Source organism: Haliotis cracherodii, unplaced genomic scaffold (genome assembly GCF_022045235.1).
Source record: "Haliotis cracherodii isolate W230 unplaced genomic scaffold, xgHalCrac1.p SCAF_2, whole genome shotgun sequence".
Taxonomy (NCBI): domain Eukaryota; kingdom Metazoa; phylum Mollusca; class Gastropoda; order Lepetellida; family Haliotidae; genus Haliotis; species Haliotis cracherodii.
Genome location: NW_027266275.1, coordinates 48,747,729 through 48,767,797, shown reverse-complemented (window position 1 = coordinate 48,767,797; position 20,069 = coordinate 48,747,729). Strand labels below are relative to the sequence as shown.

The 20,069-nt window shown below is 37.7% G+C and overlaps 1 protein-coding gene across 4 annotated transcripts in view; it reads left to right on the top strand.

Annotated features, from left to right (window-relative positions):
• LOC139468159 (lethal(2) giant larvae protein homolog 1-like) overlaps window positions 1–20,069 on the top strand; it is a 206,068-nt gene that overhangs the window by 36,852 nt on the left and 149,147 nt on the right. For all 4 annotated transcript variants that reach the window (XM_071249943.1, XM_071249944.1, XM_071249946.1 and 1 more), the window contains one exon: window positions 12,971–13,054. In XM_071249943.1, the coding sequence (XP_071106044.1) occupies window positions 12,971–13,054 (84 nt within the window). The remainder of the gene's footprint in view (window positions 1–12,970; window positions 13,055–20,069) is intronic.

Here is a 20,069-nt window from a genome sequence, read left to right as displayed (position 1 = left end):
TCCTGTGTATTGTGATCTTTGACACAGCTTCAACTTTTTTCGCTCTTATACTGCTGTCGCATCAATAGTGCCATGGCTATCAGGATGAACACATAATTTTATCCTTCTGCATAGCGAGTTATGCATGTGTAAATGTAAAATTTATTGGGAAGCCTTTGAGAATGTAGAAATTTGTTATTAAACAGTCTCCTGTAGGGACATGTACTTATGACACGATAGCAGCTTAACACCTGTTTTACCTTCTATATACCCTTGAGAAGGTTTTTGACATATGATATGATGATATTGAAGGTCATGGTCACCCAGTGTGAATTAGGTGTATAAAAATCTTTGTATTTATGATTGGAATCTGTCCGAAAGTATGTCTGTTCTATATTGAGAGCATTTAATTGTTGACAGGTATTTATCAAATCTTTGTTATTTAATCTAACTGTCCAAAGAAAGAGAGAAGAGGGTTAGACATTACCTCATTTCATCATAGCCATAAATACTACATTTTGGGCGCAGTTATTATTTCAGTATAGGAGTACTGTCAAAACTAAAGAGTACACTTTGAAGTACTAGGATTTCATTTTAGACATGCACAACTGCATTACTACTCTTGTGTAAACAAGTCCATAAACAATAAATAATACTTTTTTTTCATCGAACATGTGTGTCTATTGTATTAAGTGCACCCCCTCTATATTATTCATTATTCTTTTTGGAAAATAATTCGAGTATTATGAGCAGAATTTTTAAAACTCTTTGAAAGGCATTTGGAAGTAATTCCGCTAAACGAATAGGTGATAAATTGTTTGATAGGCATTACTTAGAAGTTGACGGATGACAAGATAGATACAATTTTTATGGATAACAACTTCTTTAATACTGTGAAAGGCGACATTTCGGTATAGATCCTTATACCGTTGTCAAGCAAGACTGAATGAGGGTAGTAGTATTGATGATTTTACGACCGCTTCAGCCGTCGGCTATTTCGCAGTCTGGGCCAGATGGGTTAGACAGTAATAAACAATAGTGGGAAATAAGTAAGTAATCGGCTGGCCCAAAAAAATGTAAATTAGGGGGGTTAAAGAAGAAAGAAATACAGTAAAGGAGGGTGAAAGGGAGAGAGGTTTAGCAGTAGTGATGCAGAGCTGTAAGAAACCTAGTCTAAGGGAAGTAGCTAATATAGAGACTTAGAATGGTATATAATCAGTTAAGCTGATATGCTATGTAATAATATGTACTATAAAAATAAAAATAAACGGTGGGGTGGGTGAGAAACCTATTATAAAAAGTTTGGGCTTACTGGCTGGGGTAGGGGAGTCAGGAGAGGGGGGGGGGGGTGAGTATTGGCCGTGAGCGTGGAAGCTGGGCTTGGGTTGGTGGCTGGTTGAACGGTCATGTTTATTAGTGTATGGATATGGGCGAATTTATCGCGAGGACGTTGGAGAAGTCGGTCCGCGCTAAGAATTTGGATCCCGATCCTAAATTGTAAAAGTGGATTTTGGATGTAGTTATTGGGCTGTAATTTGTTGGGATTTTTCTAAAGTTTGCTTATTAGGTTTTTTGTTTTAAGGAATGTGGCTATATGGGAGAATTTAGCGGTATGGTTAAAGGGGTCTAAAAGCAGTTGGATGTTGTTTTTGAGCTGTGGGGGAAGGGAGTTGTATAATTGAGTTTGTTGTTGTTTATATTGTGAGCAGTAGTTGAATATGTGGTCTAGGGTTTCAGGAGTATTGCAGTGGATGCAGTTTGGATGTGGGTGTCTGTTTTGTTTGTGGAGTGTTACGTTTAAATTAGTTTGGCCGCTTAACATTCTATTTCTGACTTTATCTGCTAAAATAGACTTTGTGAAGTTCCGACACTTTGTGACTGGCTTATTGAAAAGGGATTTTGTCAAGGTTGACTTACAATTTTGAATATTTGTTTTGAAATTTTGAGATAATGTATTTCTTTTGATTAGTGATTTTATCTTGGCTTTACTGGTGGTGAAGTTAATGTTTGCTGATGGTTGGGTGGTGGCTAGTTTTGCTGCTGTGTCTGCTAGTTGGTTGCCTGTTATGCCAGTGTGTGCAGGTGCCCATAAGAGAGTTATTGTTTTGTTGGATTCTAAAATGGATTCTAAATGAGGGACATAGTGCAGAATATATATAGCAAGTGGAGGATTAACAGTAGAGGATTAACAGTGACAACAAGGGCATACATGAGTGGGATAACATAGGTAGGTGTGACAACAAAGGGATGATGCTATCACAACACGATGGACAGAAAACACATAGCTAGAAGCCAATGGGTGCATGAAGCCAATAAACAGGTGATTATTGGTTGATGAGTTCATAGTAGGCGGATGGGATGAAATAGCCTTATAACGGTATAAGGATCTATACCGAAACGTCGCCTTTTACAGTATTAAAGAAGTTGTTATCCATAAAAATTGTGTCTATCTTGAATAGGTGATAAATTTGGTTAATACAAATTTGAATTTTGAGGTAAACCATCACTAGTCATGACGATTTACCGTTTAAATTGTATTTCCATTACTACTAGGCATTGTTTTATATGCAGAGATAACGATCACGTGTGTATTTTCTCATAAACTAGGCCAAAAACAGCACTCAGCTGTTAACATTGTGTCTTGAAATCTACCGGTGAATCGGTTAAAAATTACCTTATAATATAACTTAAAGAATTTTGATGCAGTTATCGAAAGAATTGTACTTGATAAAATAATCGTATCAGGAGTAATATATTCCAATATCGTGTTATTTTAGTTGCATCTTGGCTTTATATATTTAAAAAAACAATAACCATAAGTTTGGCAACAACTTTGGTACTGCTGACCCCTATTGCCGGATATATTTTTTTTAGAGCAATATAACCGGTCACCATTGATTCTCACACTCGCAAAAACTCAAATATGACATGTTTGTAATCTTCGTAATCTATTTTATTAATTTTAATCAAACCTTCATCAATAATATTTACATTAATTTTGGTGTCCAATCGGTACTTACAACTTACATTTGCCCCATTCCATAAGGTCTGCTTTACCAACTCAAAGTAATTTACAGCAACCACGATCATATCATCTTGAAACGAACCATAGCTGACAGAAAATTAATTCATTAATCTGAAGCGATACGATGTAGTTTTAATGCCAGCAGAAAGACTTTGATGAAAGTGTAACCAATACATAAGCCGACCCCTTTCTACAGAATCTTTTTTCTGGTCCTCAAAATTGAAAACCCTCCACACCATAGCCATTTCAAAATAATACGTAATTTTGTTACCCTACCTGTCACATCGTTCATTTATTAAATCTATCACTTTTCACAATGTCTGAAAATATATAGTTCATTTCAATTCATCATATTTTATTGATAGGTTTAACTTATGAACTATTTCCCTCAGTGTTATTGAAAAAGAAATTCAGGCCCACATGCTTCAACAACAGGTCCCTATTGAAAAATCAGAGCAAAATAAAGATGATTCAAGCATATCTTTCAGTAAATTAAATAAAGTATTAAATGTAATCAAGAAAAATATCTCTATAAAAAGTCAAACTTACATCTAAGTTACTATTTCCATTTTTTTGTTGCGATCATGTAATTTAAGTCAAACGACATCTCAATTTTCATATAGAAAGTTCACTGTTTGTAACCTAGCACAATATGTCCATGAATTTCCAAATTTTAAATATAGGTCGGGATTTCATGCATAAAACATTCAGATTAACACAATTTAGCCAAAATCTGAAGGTTATTATACAGTAGGACAGTTTCCATTGCTGTAATTTGATTGTCTAAGGTCACATGCTTGAATTGAAAACATGCTTGAAAACATGCTTGAAAACACGATCCTTATAGCAGATTACGGCAAAATATTGCCATGATTTGCGCTTCCTGTGTCCTTTATCTCGACATTATGGATGTGTTAGCTTACTTTTTTACAATACAAACTTAATTTGTAAGTATCATAAAAATAACTATCATATTTATGAACAATAAGATTAGACCTCTCAAAGATGGGGGGCAGTGGGGGTAGCCTAGTGGTTAAAGCGTTGGCTCATCACGCCGAAGACCCGGGTTAGATTCCCCACATGGGTACAATGTGTGAAGGCTTTTTTCCGGTGTCCCCAGCCATGATATTGCTGGAATATTGCTAAAACGGCATAAGACCATACTCACTCATTCTCAAATGGTGTATGACATGCAGTAGCAAAGATTTTTTACAAGCTTATATTTTCCTTTATAAATCTACACCCTAGAGTCATTGTCAACTTGTCACAGCAGCAAACACTTCTGGTAGACTATGGTTGAAAGAGTCAAACTGCGATATATAACATTTCATGAGTTTAATGTGAAAGGTGAGCTTCAGTAACTGTTGATAATTACAGTTGTTAATTCAATCATTATTGTTTTACTTATCATACATTACTCCTCAATGCATTTACTGCTTACCTTGCGACAACAAAGACAGCACCTAGCTATGGTCTTGGGTGAAGAAAAAGTAACAGTTATGACCCGTCTCACCTGTGCTCAACTCTTTAATTTTTTTTTAGGGCATTTAGCTTCAGCTAACACACTAAATTATATCTGCCATGGGTGATGTATTCCTTTCATATTACTGTCACTGTTTTGTGTATTAATATGTTGGTGATTTTCATGTAAAAAGACTTTGTCATTGTTTTTCCCCATTGTATCTGCTGATAGATATTTGTAAAATTCTTCAGCAATTTCTGAAATCCGTATTAATCAACAACTCTCTCTTTGCGTAAAGTATGCTTCCGCTGTGTACAAATTGTCGTAAAAAAATCTTCGAAGGATCTTCATCCACATTGTTTGGATTGCACTCGGGTTTGCGCTGCAAATTTTAAATGTTATTTTAGTTCACCTCTCTCTCCATCTAGTTTTGCTATTTATAGACAGGTCACTCACAAACGTAGCAGTCTCGCCGTGTTGCGAGGAAGATGCGTCAGTCGCAGGATGCGATCTACTTACAATCTTCAGTTATTACTATTCATCCGTTATCTTCGGTCAGTACTATGGCCCCATAATAGTGACTGCTGACATTAACTTTCCTCCAATTTCAATAATATCGGACTCTACTGTGAGTATTGCACCTTCTTCTAATTTTCAGGCGTCTATGGCTTCCATTGTGATGGTTCCAGTGACGCCGACGCGCTTCTTAAGACATTGGGGTAGGCCAGACACAAGCCACAATCCAGCCATCATCTACAGTGTCGCTTCTCAAGGGCTTGCGCTGAGCGCAGTGCCTTCCTACCCCCCCCCCCCCCCCCCCCCCCCATCATCTTAGCTTAGCACATGTCCGAGTTGGTAGCAGACTGTCTTGTGTCAGTTGCGCCTTCACCTGGTCTCATCCCACTTCGATTCTGGAGGATCTGATTTTGAAAGAAATGGTTAGGGCACTGGACGAAGATTTCTCAAGACTCACACTGCGCCATCATTCAAACTGCCAAAATTCAGGAAAGATGATTTTCCTTTTCATGTCTTCGCTGTAACAGATCAGGCACACATTTTGGATGAGGATTTACAGAAGGTGACTGGTTCAAAGACACCAGATTTGCATTCATTGAAACGGAAATCAGGCACGTATTTAACCTTCGTCAGCACTGGCTTCATCAACCCGTGCGATGGATCAAGATTTAACAGGTCAACCCGAACTGCTTAAACAATATTCTGACAGTGGTTAACTACCAACAAATGTCAGATCCACCACATGAGGAACCACCTCCAAGATGCACCAGCAGAGATTTCCATGAAAGCTCTTCCATCAACCATAGTCAGCTAGCGTACTGTTCAATGACCAAGCCATGGACACTCACGCTTAGGTCCCCAATTACGCTCTGGATGAGACCATGCTCAAGGCCTTGGAAACATGTGCAGGCAGGTTGGGTAATTATTAGGCAAGGCGCTCATCCCTAATTTGGGGGTCAGAACAAGGTTTCCTTTTGAGGTAAAGGGCGTGGCAGAGGCAAACCACAAAGCTCATATCACTTAACCTTTAGCTTGGAGAATTATTTTCACACTTCTTACCCCAGCCTACATGATTAGTTTTAGCATAAGGCACTTTAAAGAGGGTGGATGATTTCAAACCATTGCTTTATTAGACAAGGGCCAATTGAAGAAATATGCACATTTATTCCTGATAGAAAACAACACATTACTATATAAAGATATCCCGATGTTTTCAATCATACCAAGGTGAAGACCAAAGCAAACACAAAATGTTTGAATTTTCTTGAACTTACCTGAATTACATTATTGACGTTGGTTTGCGTTTCATGCTAGGAACCTTTTTAAATGGTTACATTTGTGCATATCTCCGATATCTTAATTTTAACTGAGTATGAATTCGGTTTTAAAAAAAAATTATTATTTTTTTATCGGCAAATAACAGCATGATGGTAAATTATGAACCATTTCAGTAAATTTATTATCCAAACATTTAACATGTTAAACAGAAAAACACCTTATTTTTCGATGTCGTCATGTCGGTTGCAGAAATACGAACATGCGGGTCAGTCTAACATGTCCTATTATAAAATTTGCAGGAAACAATGTCTTATAAATATTCACCAATCCTAATTTCAAGTGTTTTGGTTGAATATTTATGACATACGAAAATACAAATCCCTTGTCATGATGCGAGCAGACATACGAAAATCAAACATGGTGCACTTCGCCCGACCTTGGCTTAATTTATTACTGTTTTAATATATACAATAACAAAGTTTACATTGCCTTCATATATATGCCTTGGTGAAAGTTGACCATCTTCTTCAATCAAAGAATGTTTCATTTGTCATTTTCCGTTTAATATGACGAGAGAGAGAAACGAAAATAAAGATCGTGAATTCTGATAGCAATATATCAGTAAGTGCAAAGGTCACTGGTCACAGACAGGGGTAGTCTGCTGAAAATCTTTCGTAAGAAAACAGTTTCAGTAAATTTTGAAATATTTTATCACATACAGCATAAATAATCTTAAATCTTTATGCTTTGTTTGTATGTAGAGAAATACACGTTCAGTTCATGCTGTCAGATTTGCCATCCACCCTTTTTAAATGCTGACAGTGTCAAAATTACGAAATATTGGCAGTATCATATACATGTACAATGCAAATGTATTTTTTGTCATGATTGCGTAAATATCCAGGTGAGCAATACAGGCCCTATGGGCCTCTTGTTTTTTCCACAATGATTGTGTGTATGGACACTAAATATAGGTAAATGCATCAACACAGTGTAACTGATCAAACTTCAATTATAATCTTTTGTTTGAACATATTTTATTCAACAATTATTATCTTTCACCTGAACATCAATTATGTGAATAAGTAACTATTTGATATCATTATTTAATGTGAGTATTCCTTGAATAAGAAATAAATAGACAAGATCCTTAACATATACATACAAACAAACAAATGAAATATGCTACATTAATTTCTTGTAACAGTTCGTTAAATTTTTGTTCATTTAATCGTAAGAACCAGGGTGGCACTTAAGCTGGTGAGTTAGCCATATGTTTATGAGAATGTTATCTTTTGAAAAAGGAATAGGGCAAATTGACAAATCTTGTAGTTCTGTTTTGTTGGAGAAAAGTACATGGAAAATATCCTACCTTACGTAATTTTTCCTGGGTTCATACCAATGAAATAAAGCATGAACCATTGTGGACTGTGGTCAGCAGGTTTTCATGTATCAGTCGGTGTTATGTATAAAGAATTTAAAATACTAGTAAATGCAGATCATCACCATCCTTGGATCTGACATCCTCTATCATTAGATGGGTTTCAGAATATCCAGTCAGAAAAGGTCCTTATCATGTTCCATATGTCTCAGTCTTCTGGATGGAGTTAATGAATGTGCCTGTATACATGATTACCCTTGCCAGATGTATTTTATCCTGTCAGTGACACTCACTGACTTTAGTTCACCTTATGTGGTTTATTTTGCACATACATTTACTGCTGAAAACCTGTTTTGAATACTCTTTGGTTAAGTGCCATAAATTGTCAGTGTCATAAACATAAAGGATTGTCAATGTAATTGACATGGTTTATAAAAACACAAAACTGCTTGTTCGCATTTGTATTAGTGAAGTTTGGTAGTCTTGTCACAGGTACGTACCTAGGATCGTCGTTGGTCTCATGTAATCACAACTTCAGCTCTAGTGCTGAGTCACATAAAGCAACACAGCTTTATATTTACGAAACTTGTATAGCTTAATATGCAACGTTTTATCTTTTATTTTCAACTCATTTGTGTTCTGCACATGATATTTTCCATTAGAAAGCTTATACTCAGTTACATGTGTTTACATTCCGCTCCTGTGCACTACATGCTACTTTGGCTGAGGGGCAAGCATCGTTTTAGGTACATGTGTTTACATTCTGTATTTCCGCTCATGTGCAATAGCAGTTTTGTTGTTCACCATGCGGCATGCTTTGTTCAGCAGAGAAAATCCCACCTCCTCCCTCAACACCACCTCTACTCTATGTTCAGTCTTGGCGCTTACATTGTCATGTACCGGACAAGCTGTGCAAATTTGGTTGATTTTTGGGTTTCTTTTTAGAAGGTCTCAGTTCCTTGTTGAGATTGTGCTTTAGAAGTTTTATACTGTTAAGTCCAGGGGAATTTGTCTTCTACCCCATCATTCATTGTTTGTACAGCTCATATTGTTGGACCAATCATTCTGTACATGCCTGAACTGTCTGTAGGGACAGGGATTCTCATGATGATTAATAGAAGGTAGTTAAAATATATCCATAATGTTTCAGGGGATATTTTCCCCCATCATTCATTGTTGTACATATTTATGTTTCTGATGCTCAGAAGCGTGGGTCATATACTCAACTGCATCCCATGTTGGGGTCAGTAATGACTGACGCTCAGTCAAGCAGCTTCTCATTCCAGTGATGCTCACTCCTGAACATGCGGCAGTTGGGGTAGTTGCTCCCAATGCTTGGGAGACCGCCTCCGTGGTCTAATGGTAGAGCGTCCACCCAGAGAGCAGAAGGTCTGGGGTTCGATCCCAAGCCTCGTCATACCAAAAGACGTAAGAAGATGGCACTTTTGTTACCCTGTCTGGCGCTAGGCATTAAGGGGCTAAAACAAGGACTGGTCGGCGTGGAGTCAGTATACTTAGTCTGAGTAGGGTATTCATGTTCAACTGCGGCATGGTATCTCAGTGTGCTAGCACTATAAATCGGCATCAGCCCGGACTCTCTCTCTCTCTCTCTCTCTCTCTCTCTCACTCACTCACTCACTCACTCACACACACACACACACACACACACACACACACACACACACACACACACACACATCGCTATATAAACCCCATTTCACCTCTCCTCACCTCACCTCACCTCACCTCACCTCACCTCACCCAATGCTTGGGCATGTAATTTGTGTCTGTTTTGGATTGATGCTCAACCACAGGTTTCATTGTATAGTTACAGTGGTAGTAAGTATTAACATGAGAATCCCCTAACGCCAAAGAAACTAGTCTTGTATGCATGTGCTATAGTATAATGTTATTCTAATAAATAGTTTGTCAGTTATCCTGTGTTTGTTAAAGTTGAAAAAAAATAAAATTCATAAAGCTTTTTCTTTGCTAGACCAAAATCAAACCAAGGAACAAGTTAGGTAGAATTACGACTTAAAAAGTTGTCATAGCTGGTGTCCATATGTTTCACATATTTTCTATGTTTAGGACAAAACATGAGTCATGTAAACCTACCTGTTTTGTTACTTGTAACAAATTCTTGTTTAAAATGAGAAAAGGAATCATTCAAATGAGATTTATTTTAGCCTTTTGTTTCACGAAATCCAGTTGAAATGTTGTGAATTTTGTGCCCAACATTTCTAGTGATTTTGTACCCAAACTGGTATGTGATTTTGTAGGTCTACCTAGAATAATTTTGTTTAAGTTTCAAAGATAAACATTATTTTTTGTATCATAAAGTTAATTTACTATCACTTTCCTATTAAAACAATACATTTTAACTTAGGTTTAACCAACTTGTCTTGTCACTGAAGAAGAGTCCAGTTGTCACTTTTCTGTCAAAACCAAACAATCAATTTCAAGGATCAGTCATAATCATATTGAACTTGAGGAAATGTTTTATTATGTGTTCTGCTCATTTACTATTGATCGCAATATACATGAAAACATAAATATAATCATAGATCTATTGTCTTATTTTCTTTGGTACAAATTCACAAAGTATTTTGGGAAGAATTTAATTTGTTTTGGGTACAAAATCACATGTGTATACACACCTTCCATCCAGTCGCCGTGGACCAAAATTTTAATCAGTTCAGAGAACGGGGGTTTCTCAGAAAAAAGTTTTCAGTGACATCTTTAATATTCTAAATTGTTCTTTTTGCAGTGATAGACCAATTACAATATTATGATGTTATTATTATGTCATATCAATGTGTTATATCACTCCCCGCCATGTAAACAGTTGACGATAGATATTAGATTAAGTAATTTCTGATAATCTTTTTCAGGATTTATCGACGGTAGTTTGATAAACTTTTGCATATTTTCCTTCGATGTGAGATGCGGTATGTGCTTTTGGTTTTAACAACGATAGATAGAATTGCAAGTATTTTGATTGTTTTTCGTAATCTGCATTATTTTGCTACTGAATAGTTTACCTAGAATGTATATAAGCTCAGAATTTTTTATTATTCGCAGCGTTTGTTGACTTTGTTCAACTAAACACATGGTGCTTTGGGCCACACCCAAACGTGTTCCTTACTTTGGGTCGGCTCATCAACAGCAGGCCAATGTCAGATTGGTTGGTTTGTTAACGCCGCACTCAACAATATTCCAGCTATATGATGGCGGTCCGTAAATAATCCAGTCTGGACCAGACAATCCAGTGATTAATATCATGAGCATCGATCCACACAATTGGAATCGATGACATGCATCAACCAAGTCAGTGAGCCTGACCACCTGATCCCGTTAGTCGCCTTTTACAACAAGCAAAGTCGCCTTTACACGGCAAGCATGGGTCACCAATGTCAGAAAGTTTATCAAATGAAATCATTTGCTAACACAAGCAAAATGGAGTTATTATTGTTCAAGGATTTATACATCCATGTAGATAATTATTGAAAATTAAGTTAGATGTAACTGAATGATTGTAATAGTTTCTTTCATCTAGTGTATTGTCTGGGACTAAAATTCGTAGTCCAGCACATCCCCGGGTGTCGGAACATCCTGACCAACACCCTATCCTGGCTAGACAGGGTAGCTCCCATGGAGTGGAAACTTCAGTCAGTGGCGTTCCAACTGGTGCTTGGGCAACCAAACATTGACCTGTTTGCGACTCACCGGAAACCACTAGCTTATGACGTACGTCTCCTGCTCAGGATCCTTAGGCTTGGGCAGTCCATGTATTCAGCGTCCTCTGGGAAGGGCTAAAAGCCGACGCTTTTTCCGCCTCCTGTATTACTTCCCAGGGTGATACTAAGGATCAAAGTTACAAAAGCCTTGCACTGACTTTGGTCACACTTTGGTGGCCAACGAAGAGGTGGCTGTTGACCTCAAAAGCCTTGCATAAGACGATCCACTATCTCCCCCCCCCCCCCAGAGTGGTCCAACCTACTCATCCGTCCTCATGGCAATTTACAGTACCCAATGCCAGGCAGTTTTCATCTGCACACTTGGTTTGTCTTTAAAAGATGTTAAGTGCCAAGGGCTATTTGGTGTGGGCAGGTAGAACATTCTTTTGGCACATCGTCCCTCTACCAGAGGGTTATATGATGACGAGTGGCAATCATTTGTAACCTTTTTCATGAGGTAAAGAATCAAGATCCAACATCACTTCAATTCCTAGCTGAATACCTTCTACACTTTCGTATCAAAGACACTTGAACCATTACAATCTAATTGGTAGCATTTAATTCAGTGTTAGCAGTTCTGGGAAATCGCAAAATGACAAAAGCTCCAGAACTAGCGGCACAGGTGAGTCAGTTACAAGTACTTGACATCACCCTTGCCAGGTGCCCGACGCAAATAACTCCTCCTATCCGGAGTTTCTTTCCCCAGCAGTTTGTCTACAGATTTTAGCATTCGCTATCATGCATTATTGCTATCTGTTATTGCCATTTACAGTCTCTGAGGTGTGAGTAATTGAGGTTTTTGTGTTGGACATCTGAAGGTATGCCCTCCTTCATACCGTCTAATACAGATGCATTAAGGATTAATGCAGGATAAGTAAACAATTTCGTAAAATCTACCGGTAACATTTATTTCTTACATTTGTGTACTTATCCTGCATTACTACATGTAAGGGCCCACCCATCGCAGACTTGCGTCCCGAATTTGGCTTAAAAAAACCTCAATTTTTTTGTTTTTTAAGCTTTTGGTGACAGGCAGTAATGTGAGAAGTGATTTGCCATCGAAGTCACATAACAGTGGCGATGGTCCTTGCAAAAAGCAGGATTTGAAAACGAAACAACTTTTTCTTCGCGCAAGACCATCACTAGGTGGTGTTTTTGTTGTCGAAAGGTAAGCAGTAGATGCATTGAGGAGTAATGCAGGATAAGTATACAAATGTAAAAAGTAAGACTACAGCATAGGCCATGGACCAGTTGTGTGACATTCAACTCATATGTTTGCAAAAACAAAAAAGACCTGACATATGATAATGTTTCGTTAGCTCAATAACTATTCTTGTATTTTGACCAATTAGATAGTATTCTCATCAATTTGGACAAATCACTCTTGTTGGAACATTCAGAAGATTTGTTCTTTCAATTTGTGGGGATTTGTCATCTTTTGATGACTCTTGTTAATCTGGTTTGAGGTTTTAGTAGGCATGCATTTCACCAAACCGAGGGGGCTGATACTGTATGTCTTAGCACGTGCAAACACTTTTCGTGTACTTGAGTCATATTTAAATGCCATTATGAAACTCTGCCTTATTTTACAGTTTCTTATTGGCTACAATCGTGGACTAATTGTGTTATGGGACAACAAGGAGAGCAATGCTGACAAGACCTACAATGCTACACAGGTATGGATGATGAAGGTGGTACGATGCAGGCAAAGTTATCTCAGTTTGCCAAAGAAAACATCTCATTGTACTTTTCACAATTTATCTTGATATATGATACATATGAACTGTTTGTGTGCGATATTACTAGTTTACTAGAATGCTAGATTGCTAATACAACACACCATGGTACACTTTTGTGGAACTGCATTTTCAGTTACAAACAGGGATTTCCAACATCACATTCTTTCCTGTATTTTGTTTTGTTTATAGTTATATCAAGGACTTCCATCTGTCCTTCCGATGACATTTTGTTTGTCAGACCGATAATGTAAAAACTACTGCATTGATTATTTTCCAAACCAAGAGGGGAGGTGCAGTGCAAAGTTTAATTTCAATATTTGGATTTTCTATTTAAAATATACAGCTGTTTGAATTGTTTTTACTTCAACTAGAAAGCTACTTCATGGATTCTTTTCAGTTCAAGGGAACATTTTCCATACTAATAGAATAGGTGCAGTTCAAAGTTTGACTTTTCTGAGATTGGATTTTCTGAGAATATATGAATATTTACGTATACTCAACAACAAAAGTTCGTGTGACACCAATATTTTAGTGTATTTTTCAAGCAAGTAAAGTTTGGTTTTCAATATTGTAGTACATGTATGGAATCAAGTCACAAAAACGCAGCTGCTACAGAAAAGCATGCATTCCATGCAAAAGTTGACTTTTATGCAACCCCCATGGATTTCACTAGCCAAGAATGGGTATAAAAACATGTGTGTTAACGGGATTGCATATGCATTGTTTAGCATCATGCTGACAACAACCACTCAGAAAAACAACAAAATTACGCAATTATTCAACATTATAAAATGCCACGCCTTTCCGAAAATGAGCGTCTGCGAGCCATTGGTATGCTTGAAGCAGGATCAAGTCAACGTGATGTTGCAAGACAATTTAACGTCCACAGAAACACCATTTGGTGTTTATGGCAACGTTGGCAACAGACGAATGCAGTCGGAGACCATCCTCGGAATGGCAGGTCACACGTAACCAATAATCAACAAAACAACTGGATTCGAACAAGTAGTATAGGTAATGGGGGTTCTGCCGCAACTCCACTGGAGCTGGATTTATATATCTATACTGCTACTACAGGGGGAATTTTTTATGCCAAAATGATTATGCAATTCAACTGTAGTCATGAGATTCAGCTCTAGCTCACCAATACCTGGGGCCAATCATTGCTTTAGATGAGCCTAAATGGTAATAAAAATATTCTATATTATTTTTATCAATAAAATTCAACATTTTTATTAAGTTCTTCGTTCATAACTACACTCTTCTTGTAAATTGATAAGAAACAATTGATAACCGTATTTGGTTGGTTTGACATCACTGATATAATAAAAACCTTGTGGTAATTCTCTCCATTTAATAGCTTTTTCGATCTCCATTATTATATATATTTATGTAAGCATTTGTCTAAATGTGATCTAACGATAGTAAGCAATCTATTTTTAATCTCCAACCAGTTCTTTGGTTTTGGCACGGAATAATTGACGCGCTTGTTGCCTCCCCTGTTCTATGAACTTTTTTTTCTCGTCTTCGCTAATACCACTGGTCTTATGAGATTTTGATCGAATCTCTTGCTTCATTGTGTTGTATTTGGTGAGTTCTGACAACACTAAACGAAACTCATCCTCGGATATCTTACAATCGACCATTGCTGTCGAAATATGATCCTCAATGCTGTTCAACTTTGCTTCGGCGAGTATCCGAATACTATCGTGTTTTAATGCTTTCTTTTGCAACCTACGAGAAATGAATTTTATCGCTATTCCTGCCAGTCCCGAGACTCCGGCGGCTATTTCCATGCCGAGCAGGATAGGCACGGCGATTATAGTTGATAAAAAACCGACACCGGCTACACCGAGTCCCATGCCAGCTGCTACAAGCGCGGTGTCAACTCCGTCCAGAGCATTCACGGTTCTGCGATACTTTTTATACAATCCAAGTCTCAACTCCCTATCCTTCTCTATTAGATGTTTTATGTCGCTTATTTGATGTAATCGAAATCCATCAACAGTTTCCATCTTTTCAAATGCTTCATCGTGCGCCAGATATAAACTCATAGTGTATATTACGATCATACAATAGTCTTTAATTGGTCTTGCTTAAATGTTTTGAGAGTATACATCAACCTTATCAAATGTATATTATACGGCAAGAATATCTTAGAGAGAGAAATACTACCACTTTTAATAATTTGGACCCCCTCGAGGGTTGCAACGGGTGATGCTCCGATATGAATAATACTGCAACGTCGACGCTCGTGTTTCTTTAGCCATTTAATCGATAGACCTGGTAATATTTTGAAGGCATCTTCCGCTGCATCTCTGAACAAGACTTCAATAATAAGCATAGAAATATTAGGTATTGCACTCAAGTGAACTTTAATATAATCGAATGTAACTTCTTTCCTCTTGTATATATTATCGTGTAACTGTAAAGCGTATAACTTACCATCGGTACCGGGTTTATCGAATCCTTCTGTGTCTCCGAGATCGGAAAGCGCAATTGTATTACATTGTCTGATTGTTCCAGGGCCTGATGCATCAACCATTATTTATAATATGGAGTGTTACACTTAAGTATCCTATATGTACAGGTTGGTGCTTTACATCTAATACAGAAATTTTAAGGTCTGAAATAATACCCCGCTTTAATTTTTTATATTGTAATGATGAGAAAGATTCCGTTCTACCGCTATTATATTTTTCATTTTTCACTGGAATAGATCTGAGCAGAGTTGAAGGACTTTCTTGTTGAATATTATCCGTCGTGCTTATTTGATCAAGATGGATACACAACTCTTTATAGGGAACTAAATCGGACAATGTATCTCCATCAAATGTTGACCTGAATATTGTTATAATTCCGTGTGTAAATCCAAGTGCAGCTGATAAGTTCCCTAAAATCTGTACACCTTTTTCTCCAGTGTTGATTTTCACTGTCCCATTCGACTCATCTTGTGTTAGACTAATTCCATTAGGCTTAAAAATTTCATCATTGACTGAGCATACGCTGTAATACCCATCAGGTATTATAATGAATTTTTCAATAATATTTTTTTCATCTAAAATCCATATCTTATTATTACCTCTCGCAGCACTTATATTGGTCCACCGAGGGTAATACGTTACATCACAGATAGCTACTTCGAGTTGTCCATCCGAGTTATCGATAGTATGAAGCAGTTGAATAGACTGACCATTTGTTATTCCTGGGAGTGTAACATACATATTAAATATACAATGATACTATATCATAACTTAAATATGGAATCAACCATTATTAATAATATGGAGTGTTACACTTAAGTATCCTATATGTACAGGTTGGTGTTTTATATCTAATACAGAAATTTTGAGGTCTGAAATAATACCCCGCTTTAATTTATTTTATTGTAATGATGAGAAAGATTCCGTTCTACCGCTATTATATTTTTCATTTTTCACTGGAATAGATCTGAGCAGAGTTGAAGGACTTTCTAGTTGAATATTACCTGTCGTGCTTATTTGGTCAAGATGGATGCACAACTCTTTATAGGGAACTAAATCGGGCAAATTAACCCCCTGACCTGATGTCTTGTATATTGTACCAATTAAGCGTGCAAATCCAAGTGTAATTGATAAGTCCAATAAAATCATTGCCACCTTTTCTCCAGTGTCTAATTTCAGTAACCCATTCGACTCATTTTGTGTTAGACTAAGTCCATTAGGCTTAAAAATTTCATCATTGAGTGAGCATACGCTGTAATACCCATCAGGTATAGTAATTATTTCGCCAAAACTAACTCCCATCAGCTATATGTATCTTAATATTTTCTTTCGCAGCACTTAAATATGGTCCACCTCGGGTAATATGTTATGTCACAGATGGCGACTTCAAGTTGTCCATCCGAGTTATCGATAGTATGAAGCAGTTGAATAGACTGACCATTTGTTATTCCCGGGAGTGTAACATACATATTAAATATACAATGATACTATATCATAACTTAAATATGAAGTCAACTTACATTACTAATCAATCGTTTATAGTAACTGCCTCTGGTGCTGAATTTTCGTTAAATTCCCCGATATCTTTGAAAAGTACAGGTTCACGGCAACTAACGATAAAATGGTTGACGATTGGTTTAACCGTCCGATGCAATTTTGGCAGAATCAGTTAAACTTTGCCATATGGTGTGCCACAACGGGATGTGGCGTATCTGTTAATGTCCTGGGATTTAAACTATATAAGTCTCTTATTATTTCACGTGTACTATTTCACGTGTACTATCTCATTAGACGTATACTTAAAGAAATTAGTGCTCCATTACCGCTGGATCCAGCATGGAATTCCACAAATAATCATTATGATTAGAGGGCCTTCGAACGTATTTGTAATGAATTTAATTCGATGCGCAAAAACAGTTTGTCGCAAACGTGGAGGACGCCATTAATTCACCAGTTGACATACCATTGTCTATAAAGCGTTTTCAAGATGTATTACAGTACGCTCAATCCAAAGTGGGCTACGTTTATGCGCCGGGATTATACATGTCTCCGAGTAATATGGAACTTAAGATCGGCCAAGTGATAGGCTATAATAATAAAATTGTTATTGCTACCGATCAACAAAAAACATGTATAAATTCAGATATGAACGTCGAATTAATCACAGGTGAAACGGGAATAGTCAAGCCACAAACAACAACTATCGCTCAACCATCTACTGACGCACAAACACAAGTGTCACCGCATATTGCGGCTAAAAATCAACAACATATCGATAAAAAAACAGCGCTTGTATTAGGTGGAGTCGCGGTTGGTTTACTCATGATTTGGTTAAATAGTTCTTAGCGAACTGATTTGGTTAAATAGTTCTTAGCGGATACGTACAACAGCCCTGCAATTACTACGATCAGTGCCCACAAGTTTTGACTAAGCCAAGTGGTGGTCTTAGCTAATAAATTCAATAGCCAGGAAACAACACTCCCTATTATACCGGGAAGTGCAGCCGCGGCTTTCTCAGCGAGCTTTCCCAGTGCTGAGCCTAATGCTTTTAAATGCTTTTTTATCCACTCTTTTATACCATCCGATGTAGGCGGTGTGGGCGGTGTACCACCTGTGCCACCGGTTACCGCGAAAGTCAAAGTCGATATAATAAATCCCAACGCGGTTAAAATACTGGCAATTGTTATTCCCTGTTCTCAGAACAGTGTTTTTATTTTATCGGCCAGTGTAGTGTCATTGTTGAGGACTCGATCGATAGTTTCTCGAATACGACTGATTTGCGAACGAAGTGCCTCTCTATCAGTGGAAGCAGCTTCGAGGTGGGCCGATCTTTCGTCTTCTAAGTTACGCAATCTTTCCGCTACGCTGCGTCTACTGAATTCATCGCCCGCCTGTTCAAGTTTTGTTTTCTCGTAAACTATATGCTTATTGATTTTGGATATCTTGGCCATATTATTGGTGAGTTCTCCCCGCATTGTTCGCATAATTCCCTAATACTGAACTCCGAATATGGTGATACACTGACCGTGGAATTATCGTAGTAGGTACGCAAGATTTCTTCGAGTCCGTCCGAGGCCACCTTCGAGGAAGCTTCCAAATTATCTGTGTTGTTAACGAGTTCAGTACGCACAGTCCTAAGAACCTTAGTAGTCTTCGCAGAAAGTCGTGAGTAGTCTACAAAACCTAATTCATCACGAACAGTGCTGATACCGTGTTTACCGGCTATCGTAGACAAGGCTAGGGGCTTACGAGTACGAGAATGCATAAGGTCAATATCCGGAGAGCCACGCAGTGGCAATATTCCTTTACTATCTATCTCAAACTTTGAATACTCACGACCAATAGGACTATCATCCTTAAAGGTATCGTAATAATCATCAACGGTTGATTGTAAAAGTTTTTCACCACCCGTTGCTTGTGAAACTTCATCCATAAGATTCGTGCCACTAAAGTAGGTTTCATCAGTACCCTCTTCGATTGGATTCGGGTTATCTAAATAATCTAGATCAAAATCAGTCATTTTTATATTAAACATATGGTTATATAATTTCAATATAACAATGTCTTCGCAATACGGATGCAAGTTAAACCCACAACGTAGACTTCGGGATCCATTAGGGGTCAAAGCAATTCATCAGTCTGTAACTATAACTAATAACCCGAGTACCATCGATCAGAATCAAACGCTTCTGGTTCGCTTTCCTAATCCAGGCGCACATGATGTGTTAGTTCCCGGAACTGTCCGACTAGCATTTACGATTATTTTGACTTCTACCGACGTTAACAGGGAGTTCAGAACATAGGTCGTGCTATCGTTAAAAAAATCGCCATTAAAATTAGCGGTAATGAAGTTTTGAGTATCGACGATAGCGATGTATACTATTGTTACATGGATCTCTGGAGAACGGATAAAGAGTGGGAAAACTTACAGTACCAAGGTATTTGTAATCGGAACACATTGAGACTGCGCGTGGGCGCTGAAAATGGTGTTGATACCAACGAAAAAGATAAGGCCGTTGCCGACGCATTAGGTAACCGATTCTATATTCATCTAGTCTTTGAATTACTAGATTCCCATATGCCTTTTATCAAGTATCCCTAGGCAAAAGGTGAGAATACGAACTCACTTTTAATGACTACGGCAGAGTAATCAGAGCTGCTGAAGATGCTAGCTATTCCATTGACAATATCTCGCTGGAGTACGATATGATAACGGATCCCAAATTAGCCAGACAAATTCGTAACCATTATACCAGAAGTTAAGCCATTTTGTACGATCGCGTGCTGCGACACCGAAAGATCACGAGGGACAGAAAAGATACGATGTGGAATATCAATCTAAACGTCCCCACGAGGTCGTTGAAGGGTATTTTGATGTTGTTCGAGGACCCCTCCGATGCATTTAAAAGAAATACCGAGAAGTTCTACAATCCCAAGATTACATAAGTAGAATTGACTATCGAGGGCGT